Source organism: Harpia harpyja, chromosome 3, assembly GCF_026419915.1.
Source record: "Harpia harpyja isolate bHarHar1 chromosome 3, bHarHar1 primary haplotype, whole genome shotgun sequence".
Lineage (NCBI taxonomy): Eukaryota > Metazoa > Chordata > Aves > Accipitriformes > Accipitridae > Harpia > Harpia harpyja.
The window spans coordinates 39355010-39379705 of record NC_068942.1 but is presented as its reverse complement, the minus strand read 5'-3'; the positions used below and the strand labels follow the sequence as shown (position 1 = coordinate 39379705).

At 51.7% G+C, this 24696-nt stretch overlaps 1 protein-coding gene across 3 annotated transcripts in view; it reads left to right on the top strand.

Moving 5' to 3' along the window:
- Positions 1-219: 219 nt before the first annotated feature.
- CREB3L1 (cAMP responsive element binding protein 3 like 1) overlaps positions 220-24696 on the top strand; it is a 46959-nt gene continuing 22482 nt past the window's right edge. Inside the window, exon 1 of one of the 3 annotated variants that reach the window (XM_052782087.1) lies at positions 220-491. In XM_052782087.1, the coding sequence (XP_052638047.1) occupies positions 384-491 (108 nt within the window). In that variant the 5' untranslated portion in view covers positions 220-383. The remainder of the gene's footprint in view (positions 492-24696) is intronic. The other 2 variants (XM_052782086.1, XM_052782085.1) reach the window with 2 other exon arrangements.

Genomic DNA, 24696 nt, shown 5'->3' with positions numbered 1-24696 from the left:
GGGTAGCCACCGGGCTCGCCCTCCCCGGCGGACCGAGGGATCCGCCGCGCTGCCTTAAGGGGGTGTCGGCGAGGGGAAAGTCCCGCCCCGCCGGCTGCCGGTGCGCGGGCGGGGGCGGGCCGCGGCCGCCCCCTCGGCAGCGGGGCACTGACAGCTGCCCCGAGCGGGCACCCGCCGCCGCCGCCGCCGCCGCTCTCCCGTCCCCGGCAGGCGGCTCGCTCCCCGCCGCGGCCCACCGCCGCCCCATGGACCCCCCCCCCTCCCGCCACCACCGCCACCACCGCCGCCGCCGCCGCCGCCGGGGGGCGGGCGGGAGCGTGCCGCCGCAGTGAGCCCGGCCGGCGGAGCGCGGGGGGCGGCCGAGCCCCCGCGCCGCGGGCACCATGGACAGTATCCTGGAGCCCTTCCCCGCCGAGCGGCTTTTCCCCGCCGCCGGCGCCGGCTTCCTCGACCTCGGCGACTTCAGCGAGGCGGACTTCCTCAGCAATGTGGTAAGGGACCGCCGGCGGCAACCCCCCCCCCCCGCCCCGGGGCGGGCGGCCGCAGACCCGGCAGCGGGGACGGGACCCGCCGGCGGGGCTCGCCGCGGCCCCGGGGTCCTGCCCCCGAGCGCGGAGGTGCCCCGGGGGGTGCAGGTAGCCGGGTGCCCCTCGCCGCACACGGCCAGCGCCCCCCCGGGACCGGCCCCGCCGCCCGCGGGCGTCCGGCACCCCGAGGACATCCCCGGCTGGGGAGCGGCAGGTTTGGTTTTTTTTCTTACAATGCGCTTTTTTGAAACTCGTGGCTGGGGGAGAAGCGTGCGGTCCCGGGCGGGGAGCGCACAACCTGCCGCGGCTCCGCTCGGCTCGGGCAGCACCGGAGGCACGGCCGGGTGCCATCGGGAGACCTTCGGGCTCCGCACCTCCGCTCTCCTTTGCTGGTAACTTTTCCTCGGAGCGGCATTTGGGAGACGAAGCGTCTCCCGCTTGGCGTCAAGGCTGGGCTGATTTACTTTGGAGAGAAGGGTGAGGGGGAAGAGCGACTTGGGAGGAAAACGCGTTGCCAGTCCCAAGAAACCAAAGGGGCATTGTTCACCTCTAGGGAAACTGCCCAGCCTCTCCGAGGAGTCATGCGAGTCGCCAGTCCAGCAGCTCTCCCCGAGCAGCGCGCACAGGCTCTTTGCTGTCCTGCCCCAGCTTTCGGTGGGAGTTTGTGCTGCGAATCCTGCAGCCCCTCTGCCAGGGAGGACCCGGCCCTGAGGCAGAAGGGCCGCACCTCAGAGGTGCTTTGGGGTGAGGGTGAGGGCATCATCCCACGCCGGGCAGCGGAGCACCGCCTGCACTCAGGGCTCCACCGGCCTCCAAGCAGCTGCAGCCGTGGGACGGTGTGCCTGCCCCGGACAGAGAGATTTTCGCCACGGCTTGTCACTCCCCTGTCACAATACTGGCACCTCCCGCGTTCCCACTGTAGCACTGAGAGCGTCTCTGAGGGCTACCCTTGCAACAGGAGCAGGGGAGATGCCAGCACCGTGACACAGAAGCAGGGGACAGGGAGAGGAGGGCTGTAGCCGTTAAACACCTGATGAATCCACTTCTGCTTTGCTACACAAAAGATATCTAAAGCCTTTCATGCTGCCTCCCTTGTGGAGGAAAGAGTAGAGATGCAGAATTTGCATAAATGTTAAGCGCACTACACTTGGTGTGTGGAGACACACCGGGTCTGGGAAAGAGATTATGCAGGCAGCCCCATCTCTCAGAAATCGCACCAGCTCCTAATTTCCGAGATACCGCCGTGCCTCAAGGACCGACTCCGGTCGGGCTCTGCGGGAGGCAGCACGGTCCCGCTGTGTTCAGGCAGACCTTCCAATGGCACGTCACCCCAAGACGGAGCGCTCGCTCGCACCGCGAGGCCTTGCCTTCTCATATCTGAGAGACCTGTTGTCAGGAGTCTTGTGCTTTCCCTAATTCCATATATATGCACTGTGGATGAAGCTATGCTGATACGAAGTGCTTTTTGCTGGGACCGTTTATTCCCTCACCAAAGTGAAAATAGTATGTATTGGCACCAGCCCTTTTACCTAGGTGCAACATGGGCTGCAGTCAGAAGTCGGGGAACCCCTGACCAATATAGGCGGTACCTCTTTATAGCTTAAATACATCTTCTGCCTGCAAGCAGACCCTGTGAAAAAGAAGCTTTTGTGTAAGAGTGCCATCTGGTGCCACCTGGCAGGACAGTGTGTTTCAAGTGTGCGGTGGCCATGTGCAGGCTGGCTCTGTCCTGCCCCATTTAAATGGCCTTTCTGCTTGGAGAGCTGCTTCTGGAAGTAGCCTACCCTTGCCTTCACGTTAACTAGGTTGCAGTGACTCAGGCAACGTTGTGCTCAACTTACAAGTAGAAAGGATTTTAATTTTTTTTGTGGGTTTTTTTTTTCCCAACTGCCAGCACCGCAAACTTCTGCTGGAGTATGAGAGTCAAGCTGATACCTTCTCTTGCTGCACATGATAAACATAAGAGATTCTGTAGCCGCTTCTCGCCTACCAAATCTGTTGGTGATACAAGAGCCAGAACATAATACATCACCCTCTTTGTTCTCACTGCATGACAATATGGGGGGAAGGAATACACTTACATTTTCTTACTAAATCCAGCAAATCTCCTGGGATCTTGAGATGTGTTGAGAAGTTCTTTTGACATAGAACTGTGCAAAGCATCACCGTGCACAATAGCTCACAAAGTTGCCAGTGCCTTTGCTTCAAAGATGGCAAACTTTTCCAGATATTGTTCAGCAAGCATTTTTTGTAGAGCAGGCCAGGAATTTTGGCCACAAAATGCCAGTATGAAACTTTTTGTGAGGATGATTTCTTCTATTCAGAAAGGAAGCGGAAAGAAAAGATGGATGAACCTTACTGCAGAGGCTGTGCTCCTTTGGGGCAAGAATTACACTTCTCTGAACTACTCTCCTTTCCTGAACCTTGGCACTCCTAAGGAGTCATCTTGGTCTTTAAAAAATGGTTATCTGTATTTTTCATCTAAGGTTGTGACAAAGTAATGAAGGCATGTCTGTAGATGCATCCTCAAAAAGGTCTGTGTGCTTGAAACAGAAAAAAAAATATTAATTTGAATTAAGTGGGGGGGCTGCCATTCAGAGGGGCCTAGCCAGGTTGGAGGAATGGGTCGACAGAAACCTCTTGAAATTCAGCAAGGACAAATACCAACTCCTGCCCCTGGGATGGATGGACTGACCCAGCAGGAGTCATGGGGCAGTGCTGTGCCCCGGTAGCAAAAAGGCAGCTAGCAGCTAGCAACAGGAGGGCGGTGGTAGATAGACAGAGGGAAGTGATTATCCCCCTTTTCTTGACAATCATAAAACTGTGTCTGAAATACAGTGTCCAGTTTTGGACTGCCCGGTGCCAGAAAGACATTGATAAAACTGAGTGCGTGGAGGGGATGGTCACCAGCATAGCTGGGGACTGAAGAACTTCTCCTCTGAGGAGAGGCTGAGGGAGCTGGGCTTGCTCAGCTGGAGGAGAGGCAGCTCCAGGAGGACCTAGCAGCAGCCTGCCTGCACTGGTGAGGAAGTTACGGAGAAGACGGAGCCAGGCTCTTTCCATAAGTGCATGGCAGGAGGATGAGTCGTCATAAATTGGAACGGGGAAGGTTTAGACTGGGTATGAGGAAACAATTTCTCACACTGAGGAGAATTAGGAGTGGATGAGGCTGCCCAGAGACACTGTGGAAGCTCTGTCCTTGGAGGTTTTCAAGACCTATCTGGACAAAGCCCTGAGCAACCTGTATTTAGTGTTGGCCCTGCTCTGAGCAGGAGGTCAGATTAGAGACCTCCTGAGCTCCCACCCAAGCTGCATGAGTCTGTGATTATATGATGGGTTTTGGTGGGGGGAGGTTTAAATCTTAAGGAGAGTGGTGTCTGCTCGGTACTTGGAGGGGAAATCTCCAAGGGACATGAAATGCTGCTTTTTACTTCACTTAGCTTCTGCTAACCAGACTTACATACGATGACTACTAACAGCATTATCAGTCTCCTTTGGCTCAGGAGGCCACCTACTGCTCTTGAACTTAGGCAACTTTGCTCATCTTTTTCTGCCAGAAGGACCTACCATAAATGAAGCTGATCCTTCATGCAGTGCCTGCTTATCAATTTCACCTGTCATCATTTCTGGTCGTTCCTGCGAGCACCCGTCTATTCACTTACGGTCTGTTACAGCTGCACTCAGAGAGCTCTTACCTTCTCTCTCAGCTCTTATCAGTGCTGTGAAACTCTTCAAAAGCCTTATCTTTTGAGTCAGATTCACCACTGTGCTTCACTGGGTTTGTGACACTCTGGTGTCAGAATGAAGCCAGAATAAACCAGCCAAACAGGAGTCATGTGTTTCTTTTTAACCCAGTACCCCAGTGGGTTTGTTTCTTCCCTATGTTTCTGCGTTTTATAGTATGAAAAATACCTTCAAAGATTATTTTGGATGTTCATGTAAACACAGCTCTGTTTTGACTCTATGCTTTTCAAAGCATATTCTTTACCTCCTTCTAAAAGAGAGACATCAAGGCAAAAAAATAGCCTACATACTAGTCGAGGTCTCCACTGTTAGAAGTTGCAAAATGGCAATTTAGGCTGTCTTAGTAGTGCTAACCCTTTGGGGAATGCACAGTAACGCGCTCTTTCACTGTGATCCTATATGCCTGGGCAATGTGACAAGTGGCATCTTCTGGAGCCTACTGGCGGACAGCAGAGAAGAACGGCTTGTCTCTGTGGATTGCTCCTTGAGTGCAAACTGGTTTTGTGCCTACCGTGTGTTTTTTTCTTTAATATTGTCCTGGCCCACAGAAAGGAGAAGAGTAGCAGGACTGTATGTAGTGACCAGGCTGAGGGCGGTGCTGGTGCAACTCGTAAGGGGAGCTTCCCCTGAAGATAAGGAGAGGCTATTTACCATGGTTGATTGTTGCTCTTGCAAGAAGCCTGTACACACTTCTATTCCTCTTATGCCTGCTACAGGGACATAAATAGCACTTAAGTGGTGCTTAGGTCTTGGACCGATCTTTGGTCTGAGTGAGTTTCATGCTGTGTAAGATCCCTGTCACCATCTGTGCACACAGTGAGGACGAAGAGCTCAGGCAGATTTGGTCATCCACTTCTCATCCCTTCCAGTTGCTAGACAGGGGAGCTCTGCTGTAATGGGAGCCTGGCTCTCTGGGACTGATGGTAGTCCCTCATGGGGACACGTGCAGCAAGCATTTTTGCCCTTTATTCCCACGCCTGGTAAAATTTGGTCAGTGACACATCCCTGGTTAGTCAGCCAAGTACTGGCTAAGGCAAGACTTTTTTCTTTAAATTTTGCTTGGAACTTGCCAGTCAGAGATTCTTGTGGGATCTGGAGCACAAGTACAGAGAGACCTGGTGGGGCCATCAGACCTGGCCTGATGGAAATTAATCCTAAAACAATAGTTCCCAGATTTTCCTATTTCTTTAGTCTCTTTGGATCCATCTCGTGGTTCCTCCACTTCATGTCCATGCTGCTCCTTACTGGCTCATAGCAGGACTTACACCTGCAGAAGTTCTAGCAACAGGATGAAGCCAGAGCTGAACACGGAAGTTCATAGGTCTCTGAGCCTACAGCATCATCACCGCAGGGTCATCACCAGGAAACATATTTCCATTTTGGTAACGAAGAGGGGGAGAGACTTGAACTTCCTTTGGAAGACTCTAGGTCAATACTTTCTCCACAGAGACTGGTAATCGTTCGTGTGTCCCTCCTAGCTGCCAAGAAAATGATGAACATTTGGGATACTCTTCCTAAATAAAAACGTTCATCTGTTGGACAACTGCCTGCATGTGCTGGGGATCCACTGGCCTAAATGCTCATCTCAGACCAAGTGGGAGAACGCTTTAACTGCGCTGGTAGGCCAGAGCTAGGAGAGAGGTTGCAACTCTGAGCAGGAGTGCAGGAAGGCATGTGTCCAAAACAGGGTTAAACAGTGGAGACAGCCATCATCTTGGTGGGGAGAAGCAGGAAGGACTTTGGTGAAGTGCTTTCAGGGTAAACAAGGGGAGGGTTTGGCAGGAGGTGGAAGCACATCTGTGCATACAGTCTGCTCCCACTGAGGGAGGGTGTCAGCAGCACCAGCTGGGAGATGCTGGAGTCGTGTACAGCTCCGGCCATGTCTGCCAGGTGATTCCCATCCCCTCTGGCATAAGGCTGTCATTCAGTGCCACCACCACTTTCAGAGAGGAAGAAACCTGAGGTCTCGTTTGTACAGATGAGACTGTAGAAAGCCTCTGAGACTGGCCCATTAGACCTCCTCCTGATACCAGTATGAGTGCCTAAGCATGGTGGCTTCTGAATCCCATGACAAGTGTTGGGTTCGTTGATGCAAAGTGCCTTCTGCTGCCCAGGAGCCCATCTGGTGCTGCACTGGTCCCATCCCATGCTGCATTGGTCTCATTCATCACAGTGCTGGTCTCATCCGGCACTGCACTGGTCTCATCCAGCACTGTGCTGGTCCCATCTGGTGCTGCGCTGGTCTTGCTGAAGCCTGGAATGGAGCTGTCTCTGGTAGAAAGGGAAATGTGGAAAGAAGAGCATTTTCTGAAGCAGCCCCTTAAAGGGAAATTTAGAAGTAGGGATTTCATAGCCACAGGTGCAGCCCTGCTATTCAAAATACAGCCAGGCTGACGCCTCTGTGATGTACTCCCATGTTTCCTCTGAGAAAAGTCTATTCCTGCGCTTGCTCCTTTTTTTCTCAGCACTTCCCTGTAGGTTTTAAGACTGTAGTATTTAATTAGCATTTAGTATATTACTTATTTACTATTTAAAGAATTCTCAGTGTTAAGTGAATGAAAACGCTTAATTCTCTGGGATTGTCTTTGTGACAGCTGCACGGCAGGTCCTCTTCTCATAGCCACAGGTAGTATTGTGCTTGATATGAAGATTTGATTCTCAGGACTGACTTGTACCAGTGCATTTCAAGGAAGGGATGAGTCAACCGACTAAAGCCTGTGCATCCTTGTCTTGTTGTGGACAGTCCACTGCAGGAAACGTGCTGGTTCGCAAAAGCCAGTTGGTGACTCTCCTTGCTGCAGAGTTACCGGGGAAGAGGTGGGGCACCAGGGATGAAGCGGACCATTACAGCTCAACAAAGAAATGGCCAAGAGCTGTCTCTTGACCTGATTTGGCTGGGAGGTTTCCCAGGGAAATCCCAGGTCTGTGCTGCAAGGTCAGGTGCAGTCACCTATGCTTCACATGCAACCTTGTGGCCAGCATTGTTCTTCTTCAGGAGAGGTGTCTGTTAGAGGAGCCAAGCGTGTTAGTCCTCACTTCCAGGCCAATCTCAGTCCTGGGATTACTACATCCCACCAATCCCAGCTTTCTGCTGGGGACTGTATTTATCCTCCTTTACACACCTGAACTGCTGGGACTTCACGTCTCCACGTGGGAGATGAGAAGTGAGAGCAAGGGTGGAACCAAAGCCATGTTTCTTGGCTGACCCCCATGCTGGCACCGTGGCTGTCCTGCTGCAGCAGGTGACTTCTGCGTGTGCAACTTGAATGTAGTTTGGTATCCTCTGGCTGAAATCATCAATCCTGTTTTCAGGCTGGCAATAGGACGGGGTGGGTGCTTGCATGGAGCCCTTTTCTTACTCTTCCCTGTCTTTGAAACTCGATGTGTGTTGTGAGTTGTTAGGTGTTTTCTTGGGTTGGTACCTGCATGTTTTGCATTGTACCTCAGAGCAGAAATAGCTGAAAGGTTGTGAAGAGCTGAAGGCATGGCCAGAGCATCAGGGGACTGCAGGTAGCATGCTGAAAGGCAGGCTGTGTCTTTCAACCCAGTTGCTCCCCACATGTCTGTCATACAGTGTTTACATCTCTCTAACTTATTCCCAGCTGCTCAAGAAAATTTTTTTTTCCTTCTCTTTCCTGTAGGGTCACATCATTTAAGGTTTTCCTTTCCTGTAGTCTCCTGAGCCGATCCGAACACCCCAGCCTTCCCCTCTTACCCACCACTTTCTGACTTCTTTACCCACCTTCTCTTCTCTTTCTTGGCATCTCTCCTTTTACTCCTATTTTCTTAAATGTCTCCAGGGCTGTCTGCCTTTGAAATCATGTGGAGGTGCTCCGGTCTGGTCAGTGTCCAAGTGATAGATGCTTGACACTGATCTTGACACATTGTTCAGCCAGAACAAGGTCTCATGAAGGTTGGAACTGCAGATAGCCACTCTTTCACTTTCTTTCTCTTTCTATTTTATCTTCTCACTTTCTAAGATTGCAGAAATTCCTCATACAGGATGGAAGCAATGTGCATGGCTATTCTCCCTGAAACTAGTATGTAATTTAAACCAGAGCTGGAGTAATTAGTACAATCTTTAGGGCTCAAAGGTGATGCCTTATGTGAGGTCATTCATTACTATCACTGTCCAGCCTGTTCCAGAGGAAACTCACCCCTGACTACCTCAGCAAAGTTGCTTTTGGCTTCTTTACACTGTGACTTTGTCTTGATTAGGAAAAATGTTCATTTAGGTCAGTCTGGCTGACCCGATTAGCTAAGCCTGCTCAAAACGCAGTTAACATTTTTCCTAGAATAGATGCAACGTAACGCATTCAGCTCAGCGATCTGTGTCAGGAGTTCCCCTGCAACAGGAATGTCAGGGCTCCCTTGGGAGGAACCTGGCAGCTGAGGCTGAAGGAGAAATACAGCTTGGGCCTGACACCAAGCATGTTACACAGGAGGGAGCTGGATACAACATTGGGTTTGGACACTCATATTGGATTGTCAGCATCCCTCCTGCAGGTGAGCTTCCTTAGACCAATGCCCAAAGAACTCCTCCTGTGCTGAGCTCCCCACCACAGTGTCATGGCGGCACTGGCTTCTCCTCCCAACGCCATGGCATGTCCAGATGGGAGCACTGCAGCTCAAGAATAACACATCTTTGCTGGCCGAGGCTCAGGGGGTCTACCTTGTGAACCTGCTCTTGGCTCTGCAGTATTTGCAGCCCTCCCTCTCTTGGGAGGAGAGCTTTTCCCTCAAGAAGGGGTAGCTGAGGCAGAGGGACACCAGGATGGAGAAGAGGACCCAGGTCCAGAGCTTTGAGAGTTAATTGTTGCATGTCAGAGGAGCTTGATGTTAAATGAGTCCTGTAAATTCATGACAGTTGAAGAAAGGAGCTGGGCAGGTGTTTTTGGCTGAGCTCACTGCTGCCCCGGGGGAGGGACTGCAAGCCAGGCAGCTCAGGGAGGAGGAAACCAGCTCTGACATTGGTAAAGACTGTTGATGGAAGGTTTCTTTCAAAGCCTTTTCAGTCTGTCGATCTGAGAGCTCTTTGCCCAGGGAGTGCTGGAAATCTGGCTCTTCTTTCCAAGCAAATGTGGCAGACTGTAAGAGTTGATGAGGTGCCGTTGAGCCACAAATATTGAATTGCCAATTGAATGATGCTGGGTTTGTTTTTGTTGTGTTTTTTCTCTCCTTATGGACAGTGATGCAGTGAGGTTGTCAGGAATGGGAGAACTGTATTTTAGTCCCGGCTCTGCCAGTTACTTAGTGTGCCATCCTCAGGGTGTCACTTGCAGCAATGCAGCTTTTGCTCGCTATAAAATAGTGCACATCCTTATTCTTACTGACATGTGGCAGTGCCATCAATGGGTGAAGCAGATTAACGAAAAGTTAGACTAGGGTGGGGGTTTGCTAGTAGATATCTGCCAGGAAAGGTCCAGAGGAGCTATAGCTATTACTTTGCTTCCCCGGTTAGAGTGTCTTTGAATGACTTTGCAGCTATGCATGATATTTGCAACATTTTCAGTTTGGCAGGTCCATCCTCCACTGATGTCCCAGCTATCCTTCACCCCTCTCCTGCTCCTTATCCCTGGGGACTGCACATGTCTGATTCTGACCTCATACTTCAAGCTAATCGAGAGTAATCTTTCTGTGACAGCCTGAATGACTGCATTGGTCAGCATCAGGATTTAAACTAAAGTACTTGGCCCATGCTGTTGCTGGCCTGACCTCTTTGGGCCTTACTGAAAACCAAACAGTTTGTGCTTTATAAATCCAGTGAATGGGCTGTACTCATACCTCATCCTCCACTGCACAACCAGATCCTGGCTCAGTCACAAAACCTAACTTCTCCCTGGGTTTGGTGCAACTTGCTGAGAGCACCCCGTTACATTTCTGCCCGAAATTGCTGCGTGGTCAGGGCTGTGCCAAGTTCCCAGGCTCCCAAACTATGTCTCATCTCATTTGTATCTGAGAATGAGGTAACAAGCTGAAAGTACCAGAGTGCCATGGCTTTATCAGTCCCCTAGCAGGGCATTCAAGGCCCATGTCAGTCCCTCCTGCTGCTCAGCGCATGGTTTTGTGTCTTCCCTTTCTCTTTGGAGGTGCCTTTTCCCCACAGTAAGTCTGCCTGACCTGTTGTAAAGTCAGGATTGCCATTGTCCACTGGGAAGAGCGATGCAAAGGTTGCTTTCCCATTCTCCGACGCTTCTCCTGCTCTTCAGGATTTGTTAAATGTAGTTGGCAGCCGTCCAGCAGCTGGATTAGCATTAAATAATGAGCAAATGGCCTGCAGCCCTTTTTCAGACCTGGCAAAACACACACCTTTCATTCTTTTCTTACATGTCTTTGAGCCCTGTTTTTATCACACTGGGAGAGAGCTGACTACCAGATGCTGCTCTGGTCAATGCTGGGGACAGAACAGAGGGTGCTGCACTCCTTTCTTTGTCGCTAATTAGTACCAGGGTGGTAGCTAGAGGCTGCTAGCTGTGAGAGCAAAACTCTTTTCTCCCTCCTCTTGTAACTGCAGCCATGGCGAGCAGTCAGTGGCAGCTGTAAGCAGCTGGGGTGAGCTGCAGCAGAGCAGGAGCAATGCTCATTTCTTAATTTTCCTGCATGCTCCAGGCTCCAGGGGAGCAGCCCTGGCAACCTCTTAATTTGTAGTCAGGGGCTGAAGTCCCAGGTGAGATGAAGGCACACATTACTATGTCAACCCCAGCAGCTACACATTGTTGAGGTCACCCAGCAGCCTTGATATCTACAAGTAAGTGTCAGAGACCTGTGTCCAGACCAGTGCCCCGTCCACTGGTCTCAGATGCCTTTCTGATATTCGATGAAATTGGATTATGTAGAGATGCCAGAGGATTTATTTATTTATTCTGGGAAAGGGAAGAGGGAAGGAGGCCAGCGGGGATGGAGAATAGGGAAAGAAAGAGGGAAGAAAAAGCAAAGACAAGAGAGAGGTAGCTATGCAGTTAGCATTCCTGAGCCATCTGGACCTGTTGGCATGGCCCCAGCTGGACGGGCTCACAGGTTTATCCACAGCATGATGTAATCTCCATCGTCCAGCATTTGATTTTTTTCCTTGTGCTGGATGGCCTCGTATCTGGTGCAAGTCTGGAGCGGGCATTTTGATTTCCTGTTGCTATTTGTGGACTTTTCCTGGCCGATCCTCAAGAGCAGCTCGGGCGGTTTGCATTCCTCAAGCTGAAGAAGCAATGCCACCCCGTCAGTGCAGAGTGGAGGCCAGCCGTGGCCAGCCTGCGGGCCAGGGAGGGGCAGCCCCGCATGGGGAACCAGCTGTGGTTCACACCGTGCCGCAGCTGGAGAGGGTGACACCTCTGCCTGGTGCTTGGACCACTGCAGCTGAGCTCAGGAGTCGGCTCAACCTTCAACACCAGCACAGAAAGGGCTGGCGGGACCGCCCTTCCCGGCTGCTCGTGGGCTTCCCTGGCCTGCTGGGTCTTGCAGCAGAATGGGAGGAAGGAGAATTTTATTTGGCCCAAGACCTATTCCTCCCTTTGGTAGATGTGAGTAAAAAGCAACCGATGATCTTAGTCCCTCTCCTTCTCTAACACCAGCACCAGGGAACACCAAGGCTCTCAGCTGCCCTGTGAAGCAGGTGGGCTTCCCAGCATGTGGGAAGGGGAGCTGGGCAGGACGTGGTCCAACGCCGCCAAGTGCCCACCCTTGCTAGGGGAAGGCCTGTGATCTGCTTCCCTCCATCACTCAGTGCCATTTGCAGGAGGCAGTGCAGTCTAATGGGAAGGGTTCAGACTTGCATTCCATCCATGGTCTGTGGGAGACAGCCATGCCTCACCAAGACCAGCCATCTCTTTTTTTTCTTCAGTCCTTCCCAGCACATGAAATGAAGAGGGTTTGCACGTCCACCTCTGTAAAAGCACACTGTTTGATTGGCTTTAAGTTACAGGAGCCACACAGGAGCAAAGAGGTCTTCTTCACTACCTAAATTCAATGTATGGAGAGGCAAACAGCAGAGCCACAGGTCTCCTCCTGCCTTCCGAAACAGAGCAACTCCCACCCTCCCACAGGGCTGGAAAGGTCTGAGATGCCCAGAGGATGAAGATGGGATTTCTCTACAGCATACCACTGCTGCAAGCAAACCTCAAACCCAGCGATACGGCCTGCTTCAGAGTACGCCATTCTCAGCTCTGACTCAAGAGATGTGGGCAGCTGTGTGATGAGCCATTAGGCAACGGTTTGACATAAGCACACAGTACTCCCTCCCTCACGATGCCTCATCCTACCCACATGCCTTGCTTAGCTTTGTTTCCTCCAGTGGCTTGGGAACAGGGAAGTTGAGTGCAGTGACCCCCCCAGAGAGCAAAATTTTGTTCAGTGGAGAATCCTATGGCCTGGTTCAGAAGTTGTCCTGGTTGCACCCGGAGGGAGCAAGGCTCTGCTTTCATAATACCCCAGGGATGGCGTGTCCACTAGGGATGGACTCACTGGAACCACAGAGCTGAGCTTTTCCACCCGACTCAGCTCTGCTGGGAGAGAGAGTAGCTGAGGAGAACGATGGCCTCTTTATAAGCCGACTGGCAAAACTCTTGCATCTCTCCTGGGAGTGGGCCAGGGATTCTGAGTCACTGCTTAAGTGGGTTGCAGCCAAGGTAGTCTTACCCAAGACATTAAGTGAGAGAGAAGAGATCCACCCAGGAGTGCCAGCAGAAAGAGAAATAGTCATGACCATAATTAATAATAATATAACGATGAAAAGATTCAGAAACGCACTGCCCACTCCAAAAATAAAGTTTGAGGACAATTCAAGTGCTGTAAAGAAAAGAGAAGAGAGGAAAGAGTCGAGAAAGACCGCCAAAGCCTGCATGTCAGCTGCAACGCAAGGAGTCCCGTCCAGCTGGCCTGGGTTCAGAGAGCTCCTATTGTCCAACAGCATTTCCAAGACACCATTCAAAACTTTCAGAAAATGAACCCAAGATGCAGGGTGAGATTTATCACACAATAAAGGCAAGCCAGATGTGTGCACCCTTTCGGAGAGAGGAGGCGGGAGGAAGGCAATGGAGGAGTGAAGCAGGGGAGAATCAGGCAGCAGAGGCATGAGGGAGGAGGGTGACATGAGAAGGGCTGGTGCTGTGAGCATCCAGGCAGGAACAGGGGCTGGGTGCGTCTGTGCTGGGACACACACTGGGCACTTATGAAGGGTTTCATGTATACAGAGAACTCCATACTTAGGAAAATTCACTTGGCATCAGGATTAAGGGACAGAAGGGGAAGATCTCACTGGTGCTTTTTCTCTTTTGTTGCACATAAAACCGTGATGGATACTAAGAGGTTATTGTTGCTTCTGGTCCTGGATTTTACACCTGCATAATAAGGCCATATCTGAAAGGATGCCCAGAAGCCAAACCACTGTAGATTTTATCTCGATTTTCTAGGGCTCGCACAGCCTTCATTATTGCTTTGCAGCACCGGCCACCATGGCAGGGCTGTAACTTCTTTTGCCACAGCAATCACTCACTTCCACCTGTGATTTGATTATGTTAAAATCTAGCAATTAATTATACAGAAAGATAATTTAATCTTTGAATCTGCCGCTAATGTGGAGTTGCGTGACTACAACCCGCCATCATTAAATAAGTCCTCAAGTTCTCCCTGCCTGCAATGAGACCAGTGCTGTTTCTGCTGTCTGCAGAATAACCCAGTAGGGTGGCCATGCCGTACCATGCTCCACAGATTAAAAGGTGACTTGGTTTTGTTCTCAGGAAGACCTCTGGTAGTAAGGACCTGTTCATCTAAGAGCAAAAAGCCTGAGAAAACACTTTGGAGGCTTAAGCTAGAGAGTCCCCCTTTGCAATGACTCATATGTTTGGTGACTGTAGTTAGCTTCTACAACAGTTTTTTTTAGAAAGGGGTGGATTTATCTGAAGCCTTTAAACTGACATGAGATGTTTCTTTCTGTGAAGCTCAGTTGCAGATGATGAGTTTGAAGAGGGAGGCATGAATATAGCTCCTGCACTCAGCTATGTAAGGAACCATACTTGATTACCAGACTGGTTCCTCCAGGCCCTAAAACCCATGAAGCCATCCATCGTCTCCTTGTGCCACTCCAGGGGTGTCCAGAGAACAGATTCCCAAAGCCACTGGTTTCTGCAGACACCGCTCCAATGCTGGGGTGCAGATGCCTGCTTGATCTCAGACACAGGAGCTTTCAGGGCAGGTTTTCAGGGCATAATAGGATTCCTGTCTTCAAAGGAACATGGGATCTTTTCTTCCCAGAAGCCTCTGACTTTACTTGAGCACACGATCCCAGGCATCTTCACATTTCTACTTCTTTTCACCAGCTACAGGGTACTCGGCTGCTGGGCCTTGTCGTGGAGAAGTCTGGCTTGGAGAGAGGATAGCTGGAGAGCCAGGCATTGGGAAAGGATTTTCACAGGCTGCCTTTCTCCTTCAGCCTTGATTTTCATCCCATGGTTGAAATAACTGCATTATCTCTGACCAGTCAGATCTCTATCCTCGTCATTGGAAACACAGGGCTTTGACTCCTCGTTCACCAACATCACACCTTCGTTCTCCCCCAGGATGGTGTTAATCCCATAGTGACAAATGGTCTGAGAGGTGTTACTGCCCTTCGTGGGCTAGGAAGGATTTCCCCATTCTCCAGAGACTCTGGTTTCTGCAGCGCCACCGCTGAGGTGAAAATGATACCCTCAGCATTGGAGCTGAAGTTTAATTTCCTATCTGCTGCTCAGGGCACAGATTTTCCACTGGGATATTGGCAGCAGGTCAGAAATCTGCATTCCAAGCTGAATTGCTTTGAAAACAGTCCTGGTGCAGAACCCCATTCAGTCTGCTGGTTGCAAAACCCAGCTCTTGCCCAGCCTGGCCACTGAAGAGAGTCCCAGCTCTTGCTCTCTCAAGATTTTGGGTGAAGATACTTGAATCACAAATCAGCTGGTCCAGACTTAGTTGCTCTGTAATTGCCCTTTACAAAGGCCCAAGGAATGAAAGCCACCAGTAATGTTTGGTATTAGCTGCATGCCTCAGCTTTTGGACTTGAACAGAGTACAGCTATCTTCCTCTTCCAAGGCCTGCTTTTCTTTATGGGTCTCCAGGGACCTGCCAGGGGACAAAATGTGAATTATCTCTGATTTTGCTCTCTGAGCACTAAAGAGAAACAGTTTCAATGAGACAAATGAAGCTGATTGTAAAGATAATACAGACCTTTCCTCCTTCTCTGGTTATCTCCCAAAGCAGATTTCCTTTATCTCCCAGGGTGCTTTTCTCGTTGCTTAGATTGCCTTTCTTGCAAGATGCAGAAAAAAGGCCCGTAATGGCATGAGGGTGACAAGCTGTGTAAGAGCAGAGATCTGCCAACTCTGGCGGCTCCAACCCCATGTTGGGCAGGGCCAGAAGCTTCCAAGAAAGATGGAAGAAATGGTGGAGCAGCATTTATTCCAGCTTATTTTGGGTTTTGAATAAAAACTTCCCCATCCCACTGACTGGTGACTGGCTTGAACAGTTGCACCTCTGTAATTTATTTTTAATTGTATTGAACGTTCATGCTGTATTTCATGTCTTTTAGTGATACTGTGACCCAGCTTCACTGCAGAATGGCAGTATAGTTCACAGAATCATGCAGAGTAAACCAGTATTTTCTTTTGTTTGCCCTGCCTGCTGCCTTTCATCGCATGGCACGTCCCTCTCCATCAAGCAGCATTTTTCCCTAAACTGTCCAGGCAGACATGTCACACACAATTAAATCCATGTAGGCTTTTTCAGGGTAGATTTGCAGGGCTGGGCTGGAGCTGCATCCCTAGGTTGCGCAGGGGTGCCACACGACAACAGGCATGGCTATGGAAACCCAATTGTGTTCTGGCTGCTGTGCCTCTGTGGGGACTGAGAAGGGATGGATGTGTTTGGGCTCTGCAAAAGGCACACCTGGGTGGAGGTGGATCGGGGTAACATAGCAGATAGGGCCTTCCCAAAGATGATGGATTATATTTTCCCACATAAGTAGACAAAGTTCACATGAAGCCCATCCCCTGGGTGCTGCAGCAGCAGAAAGACCCCTGGCCCCCCATCATTGCGTGGAGTTAGGGTGTCACTGGGATCCTGCTGCAAACTCAGCTGAGGCTGCCAAGTTAACACAAAGAGGTAAAGCACCAATTCAGACAAGAGGGCAGAGATAATGATACAGCTTCATTCTCTCAGAGCTACTGCTCGTGTGAAGTCTCTGCCCGGAGACTGTACTGACCTTGGCTTGGGAAGGAGCAAAGAAGAGGAAGAGACCCCTGCCAGCTTGCCCAGGGGTACCTGCATTCCCACAGAGAACACCTCCCACGCATCTCCGTTCTAACATGGCCCAGCTGCCACCACGACAGCTCAGAAATAAAGGCGGCTTTGTTTTGTAGCAAGCAGGTGTCTTCAGTTCTCCGAGCTCAAGAAAGGCCTTGAAGGACAAACTTTTTATTTACGTTTCATGGACTCCTAGACATAGCCCCCAAATCTTCTGCCAAATGAGGGTTAAGAGCAGCTGATCTAAATGTTTCATCCTGAGAGGGTTGTGTCCACTTCTGCCTATGGTTTAAGTCCCGCTCAAATTTTTTTTTATCAGTTGGCTGCAAGGGAGTTGTAAGCCAAAGGAAATTTGGGACGTTCGTTGCATATGTAGCGTACACGCAGCAAAAACTCGCTGGAAAGCAGAGGCGTTCCTCTTTATCCTCTAGGGTGCTGCTGCTTGGAGGAGAGGTGCTTCTGTCTCTGCAGATTCAGCAAGTCTCATGCAACAAGCAAATGGTGTACTGTAGCTGCTTTCCACCCCAGGCCAGTGGAGCCTGGTTTGCCCTAGGGGAGGCTGACGTGTTCGCCCTCCTCCCTAGCACACGCTTACCTTCTCCGCACCCTGGCATCCGCAGGTGGTTTGAGGGCACACAGATGGCCACACCATTATGGCCACACTGTGATGCCACTTGTCTTTTGTTTCACCTCGCCCTGGGCTCTGCCCTGCTCCACAAGTCATTCCCCTCACAGGGCGCTTCCAGTGTCTCCCACATCACCACTGCCCACACTGGCTGCTAATCCCATTTATGCTGAGCACACTAAACCCATGTGCGGGTACACGAGTGCCCATGACTCTTCTGCCACTGCTGCAGCAGGTGCCTTCGGTGCCTCCTTCAGAGTCGCTGAGAAACCCAGTCACAGGCTGGCAGATTTCAGCTTTCCACATACATTTTTCTCTCTTTTTTTTTTTTTTCCTTTCAGGGGCAAAAACATTTAAGTTAAAGACTTCACTCGTCCACTCCCCCCACGCCTGGGTGCCTCCCAAGATTCCTCCCCAATGAACAGCAGGCTCGCAAACTCCCGAGCTGGGAATTACACGGCTGCAATCACAGCCACAGAATTTTGATGTGGTCTGTATTGTGCGTATGTTTTTAACAACATCACCCATTCTGTCAGCTGATATTTTTCTTCCCCCCTCCTCTGACATCCCACGATGAGAGAGCGCCATGAAGGGGCAAAGGCGAGGTCTCCTCACGGGGGAGAGCCCGCCGGGGGTAGGGGGTGGCGGGAGGGGGGCTGCGCCCCCCTCCCGCCACCCCCTACCCCCGGCGGGCTCTCCCCCTCGATCTCAGCGTCCCCTCCGACCCCAGCGTCCAGCCGAGCCGTGCAGGCAGCCGGTGCACCGCGGGAGAACCGGGACAGGACCGCTAACGCCGGTACCCCGGCGGGACCGGGCCGTGAGGCGCGGACGGGTCCGCGGACCGCTCCGTCCTAACCCTGCACTCCTCCCGCCCGCCTCGCGCGGCTCCGCTGGCAGCCGCCTCCCATTGGCCGCCGCTCGGCGGCGTCGGCCAATGGGCGGCCGTCGCTGCCGGGCCGTTGGAAGCGTGCCGCGGCGACCGTTAACCGCCAGCGGCTGGGGAGGGGGCGGGCGGTTGGTTCGGCCGTACCCGACGGTCGCCCCTCGGACGCAGAGGCAGCGGGGAAGCGCTGGGCGCTCACCCGGGTTCTTCGGGCCGTTCCGCTGGACGGCGTGGCGGGGGAATGAAGCGGCTGCGGGCACCCGGGACCCAGGCGGGGACCTCGTCGGCCCGGCTTGCCGCTGCTCCCTCGCCTCAGGGTAGCGCCTTGCCTTGGCGCGGCTCCCTCAATCGCCTTCCCCTGATTGTGCCTTGAGCCTCTGTCGTCCCTCCTAGGTCTTGTGGCGCCTAGCGCTGGAAATTGTAAATCCAGGTCCTTGGCACGGATGTGCGGTGGAAGGAGGTTTGCACAGCGAGCTGCGCCTGAGCCTTGCTGGGACTTTGCAAGGCACCGGGGACATGGCTGCCGCTTGTAGCGCCTTTGGTCTGAGGGGCTGTGGTCCTTGTGGGGAAGGAGCTGATGGCACAGCTGGCCTCTGGGGAAGCAGGTCACCTGCCTTGCTTTCAGTGACCATAAAGCTCCCTCTTTCTGTCGTTCTGCATTACTCTACAGACAGCAGTAAATTCTGGGCCTGGTTCCAGATCAGGTTCAGTCAAACCCTCTGCCACTTGGAGGCTGGGTGTCAGGTAAGCGTTTGGTTCACCATACGGTCCAAGGTCGTGATGCGGAAGATAATCGCAGGTGACATGAGCGTTGCTGGCAGTCTCTGAGAAAGACTGGGGGGTGCTGCTGGTCAGGATGCTGTCCTGCTGCTGGAGGGAAATAGCAGTGGGGTTTGCAGATGATTTGGCCTGAAGTGCTTTGGCCATGCCATGCAGAGAAGCAGGAACAGCAAGGGGGTAGAAGGTCAGTGGCAAGCTATCCAGGTAGACCAGGGGCCTGAGCAGACCAGGCGTGGAGCAGCAGGGAGCTGTGGTACGTGAGAGGAGAGACCAAGAGCAACATGAGTCTGGACGGAGGGGGACCAGAGGGGTCTGAGAGAGCCAAGAGGTGGTTGGATGATCACTTATGCCCCTTAGGGTGCACATGCACCGACTAGACTGTGAGGAGAAGTGTGCACAGCATCTGTCCATCCTGCCTGGATCTTGTTAACGCTGTCAAGACCTTCACTTTCATAAGGTCTAAAATTCACTGTATTTTAAAGAGAGCAGAAGGACTGTCTGGAGTGTATGGGCTCTTCTTTCCTGGAATGTAAAGGAAACCTCGGCTGTGCAGCTGGAGTGCAGGGGGCTTCATTCCTTAGTGAAAGCAGAGAAGGGAAATGCAGATGTCACAGCTGGGACAGGAGATTTATCTTGGCAAGCAAAGAGGAAAAATACTTTCAAAAAGAAAAGAGAAAACTCAGAAGAATCCCCTCCCCATCTGCACTGCCTGCCAGCACGAGCAGAACCTCCAACCTGCAAAGGCCCTTCGTCTCCTGGGCCTGGGCTGCCGCCCAGCTGGATTAGGCCCTCGCCGCTTTCTCTTTGGAGCGAGACCGTTGTGGTGAGAGCAGGGAGGCTGTGAGAACCAGGCTGATCCTGAAGGGAGATTATCTCCAAACAACTCAGCTGGAGGTGGGAAGGGGAAAGTCACAGTCAAAGGATGGAAGCATGGAAGGGGAAAGGAGAGACAGATGCAGCCAGGGTGACCACAGAGCAGAAGTGGATCCAGGGAGAAGAAACCATCCCCTCCTCAGCTATGCGTCATGCCACTGGGCTACAAGAGTGGCACCTTAAGGCATCCCATGCGCAAACAGCCAGGGGAAAAGGCTTAATGCCTCAGTCTCTGCTTGGGGCCCCCAGAGGTCTAACACCAGCTCTGGGGGGGGGTGGAAATAGAGAGCTTGCATTTGGATGTCTGGATGCCTTACATTAGCTCCCTAGATAACTGTTGTACAACAGGAAAGGGTGTTCGAATGAGAAGTGCACGCACGCACATACAGTGTGCTATTTAGACAACCCGAAGCATGAGGTCAGGATGAAAACATGTGGTGGAAATATGTTTGGAAGAGTCAGTGCCTATGTCAGTTACCAGGAGTGGGAGAGAGCGGGAGCCAGCAGCTGACAGATTTGCACTCTCTCTCCGTGGCTGGGGTGGCCTCAGCCTGAGCAGATTCTTCTGTGGCACCAGAGCAGCTTAAGGCTCTCTGTTCGGCCTGGAGATGCGGTGGTCATTGCCTCCCCCGTACCTGCGCACGCTGGCTTGTCCCCTTCAGGTGCTGCCTCCCTATCCTCCCAGAACTGCAGTGGGGGGACGGGCAGCCAGAAATCGGGCTTGGATCAGGAAATCCAGCACATCCTCGCCATTGCGTTTCTGTCCCTTGGCTGCCCCCTCCCTGACTGCTCACTGGTAATACAGCTTTGGAAACACATCTCGTGCTATTTCTTGGCTTTGGAGCATAGTTAGAAGGAGAAGGAAGGAGGGTGTGAAAGGGAGGGGGAGATAGCAGGAGCAAATAATGCAAAATGAGACTGAGCTGTGAGCTTCGTATCCCATCTGGAAGCTGTTTTCCCCCAGTACACTTCACACCCGCTCCCTGTGGGCCAGGATGGTAAGGCTCACGTTTCCCAGTTGACTGGTCCCCCTTGCGCGAGCCACGCCCTTCTGTGTGAAAGCTACTTGAGATACTTTAAAGGAGAATCTCAGCAGAGTTGCAGAGTCCTTCATTGTCACAATTAGAAATTCTTGGCCAGATTGCCCAAATTCTCTGAGGAGCAGGAGCTGGCTGATCTCAGCCTGGCTGGAAGGTGCTCTTGAGGAGAGAGTCTAGGCCTTGAAGAGGCTGTGAGAGTATGAGCCTGCTCTGCTTGTGCATCTCTGTCCATCCCACATTCATTCATGTCCTAGTCCTGTGGGCTCTTTCTTGGACCTTCCACCAACATGTGCCTCTGGTCTGCTGAGATCTTCATTGCCACGGCATGGGCAGAAGTCTCCCTAAAGCCCAGCACAGTTGTTTCATTTAGTGGCAGCACATGAAGGCCTTTAGCTGTGCTGGCCCCAGTCTGGGTGGGAAGGGAGGGCTAGCAGCTGCCCAGCAACTCCTTTGGCAGGTGACCTTCCAGCCAGGATAAAGCTACCATCTATTTGGTCAAGTGATTAACCTGCTTCTGTTTATCGCTCAGAAGCTTAGAGCACTGACCCTGCCATACTCTGCCATGATCCACACAGCTCTGAGACACTGTACCCTGGGACTTGCAGTTCCTTGGAGCCTTCTCTCTCATACACGTTAAGGAAGAGTACGGCTGAAGCCTTCTCTGAGTTTTGCCAGACAGGTGCAACACCCCCAACAGAGCTGGGTGGGACAGAGTTTGCATATTCTGGGTTAGCAGGCTCGATCTGAACTAATTAGCAGTGGTTTTGATGGCATCTATCCAAAATAAGCTCTGGGCTGCTCCTCACTATGCTCATCGCAGTTGGATCTGGACAAGAGGACACCTTTTCCTGTTACTCTGTGGTTGCGTGCATGGCTGTCTTTACTAATCAGAAATCTAGTTGGCAATACCTGTTGGCATCAGGAGAGAACGGAGCCAAGCTAAGAGACACAGCAGTCTTCCTGGGACATGGTGGCTTAGCTTCCTGCTTGTCCTGTAGTTTCCATTGTGGATATAGCCAGCTACAAAGCCATGTCATTATCTTTGTTTGCTCTGCCCTTCCTTATTCTGCTTTCCTCTGCCTCCTGCCACCTTCTTTGAGTAAAATAGCAGTCTCCAGCTCTGTGACAGCTCTAGGTGCTCTCCCTTTTTGAGGGTGTCTGATCCTTGGTGCCCCCTTTGATAATAACCATAGTTATTCCCAATCTCATAGGTTTGCTCCCTTCTCTCCACCACCTGTGTTTGGAGATGTTGGACTGGTGTATGTATGATTGCTGAGAGCTGAAAGGGGGCTGCTTTGATGAGAAGGCTTTGCCAGCATTTAGTTGTGCTGGAGGCTAAGACCCAGGACCCCAGAGAGCAGTATGTGCCCCAACATTTCTGGATTCCTGGCGGGGGGTGAGTTTCATTCTCTGCTTCTCTGAGGGAACTGGGGTTGTTTAGTCTGGAGAAGAGGAGGCTCAGGGGAGACCTTATTGTTCTCTACAACTACCTGAAAGGAGGTTATAGCAAGGTGGGTACTGGTCTCTTCTGTCAAGTAACTAGTGATAGGACGAGAGGAAATGGCCTCAAATTGCACCAGGGGAGGTTTAGATTGGATATTAGAAAAAATTTCTTTACTGAAAGGGTTGTCGGGCATTGGAACAGGCTGCCCAGGGAAGTGGTGGAGTCACCATCCCTGGAGGTGTTCAAAAAACCGCGTAGACGTGGCAGTTCAGGACATGGTTTAGTGGGCATGGTGGTGTTGGGTTGATGGTTGGACTTGGTCTTAAAGACCTTTTCCAACCTAAACAATTCTATGATTCTCACCCATGTTTTTCCCATACTGTGGAGTAGGTCTCTGTCTCTTGGGAAATAATGGTCTCTTGGGGACCTGAACTCCTGCATCTCTGGGAGAACAGTGTTGCCTTCATCCTCACTTCCAAGCAGCGAGGTCTTCCAGCAAGCCTGCTGTGTGGTGTCTAAAAGAAGAACCAGAATTCTGCAATTAATCCTGCCAATGCTGGTGCCTGTGTTAAGGCTCTGATACTCAGCCCCTTGTAATCATTACTCACCTCTCACCCCATAGCCACTGCTGGGGTGATTTTTTGGTTTCAGAATAAAACCAGAGGCACATCTCCACCTCTTCCCTCAGGGTAGGTTTGTCCTACAATGGGAAGACTGTTGACTGACCAAGAGATCCTTGTTATAAGCATGGGTGGGATGCCGCTAAAAGTGTGTGAAACTACGGCATAAGTGTATCTTCTTGGCTCTCTTCACTCCCACCTCTGCCTTTGTTAATGCACAGTTGTAAAAGAGGTTTGAAGCATGTGTCAGAGTCGCAGACAGCTCTCCCTGCAGCTGTCCATCCAGCTCTGCTGCTTTTCCAGGGTTACATTGTGGTTCTAGTTTTGACGGTTACAACAGTATATATGATTTGAGAGCCTCTTGTTGGATCCCGGCTCTGCTGTGCTGTCGTGGTGCATTGGCAGCCAGAACTCTGAATCTCTTCCCTTTTCTGCAGTTATGTTCTCACCCTTTACCGTAAGGCTATCGTGTTCATATCCTGTGTTTGCTTGTGTTGTTTAGAGAAAGCAAGACAAAGAACAGCTGTTACATGAGCAGGCGCTCTCTGGGGTTAATGCTCAGGACTCCAAACTCTTTACCCCTTAGTGCTGTAGGATAGCACAAAACCTGGTTTTCCAGTGCTTTTTAGATAAGTATCTAACCCAGTTCCATCTGCTGACTCAGCTCCCTCTGAAGATCAGTTATGCTCAGCACAGATGGGAGGTGTTTTCTGTTGCTTGATTCAAGTGCAGAAATGCTTCTAGGCAACTTGGAAATGGCTGGGTAGATTTTATCAAGCTACCCTGCCAACTCTGCTTCCGGTATGGGAACAAGTGGAGAAAACTTCAGCCCAGACATCCCAGGGAGGGCCTCAACACTGGGATTTAGCATGAGTGTGCCTTCACCTACCTGCACATGTAGTGTCTGCCCTCCCAGGGGAGCCTCGGATGGTGGTGTGTCAGGCTGTCACTCCAGGCAGTGGGAGGACAGGACAAGTGGGAAGGAAGCAAAGGAAGTGAAACCTCGTATTAGGCACAATGCAGGCGGCAGGGACTCCCCCCCTACTTCCAGCATGCTCTGTGGGCATCTGTTTTTAAATTGAGTGGCTGAGGGATGATGTTGGAGGGTGAAGGGCACTGGCATGTTGGAGATCGCTGCAGCTCACCGTCTCCCTCCCCCACTTGGTGGGAAGCTTGGGTCTGCTCAGCTGGAGCCTACTTCACTCCCCAGCCTCACCCCAACCCTCTGACAGCCAGCATAATGTTGACAGAGTGATACGGTGCTCAGGTAAAACAAATATACCTTCCTGTTGGAGCAGGAACCTGCAGGCTACAGCATCCGGGGTCCTCTGGCCAACTCCTCCCTCAGTCCTAGCACTGGGGAAAGAAAGGACTGCACGCAACCCATGCTCCTCTAGGAGCCGGGCTCTTTCCTGAGCTCAGCTCTCACACTGGAATTCTTTGGCATTCATGTCTCCACTCTAGGACCTGCGTGCTCTCTCCCACTCTCTCTCATCCATACCCTGTTGCTCTTGGTATTTCAATACGCTGCTTTCAATGCCTTTCTGCCCACCCAGATGCTTTTCCAGGCGGGGGGGACCCAGTCTGACTCTGCTGAGCTCTCTCCAGTTCATTTAAGTTACACAGTTCCGTCTGTGTAATATAGTCACTTGAATGTATCTGTCTTTTCTTTCCTCTCCCTGAGCCAGAAGCCTCAATCTGCCAACAAATGGGATAATTTTTCAGCTGGTGTTTGGCAACTATCATTTTTCTCCCTGCCCAACCAATGCTTTGTTGTAGCAAATGGAAAAGTTAGTGATTTTACTTCTGAACAGGAGGATATGCCTCAAAGGAAACAGGTTCCCTGTAGCATCAGGAGCCCAGCTCTGCAGCAGCACTGGCCAGATTTACTGACTG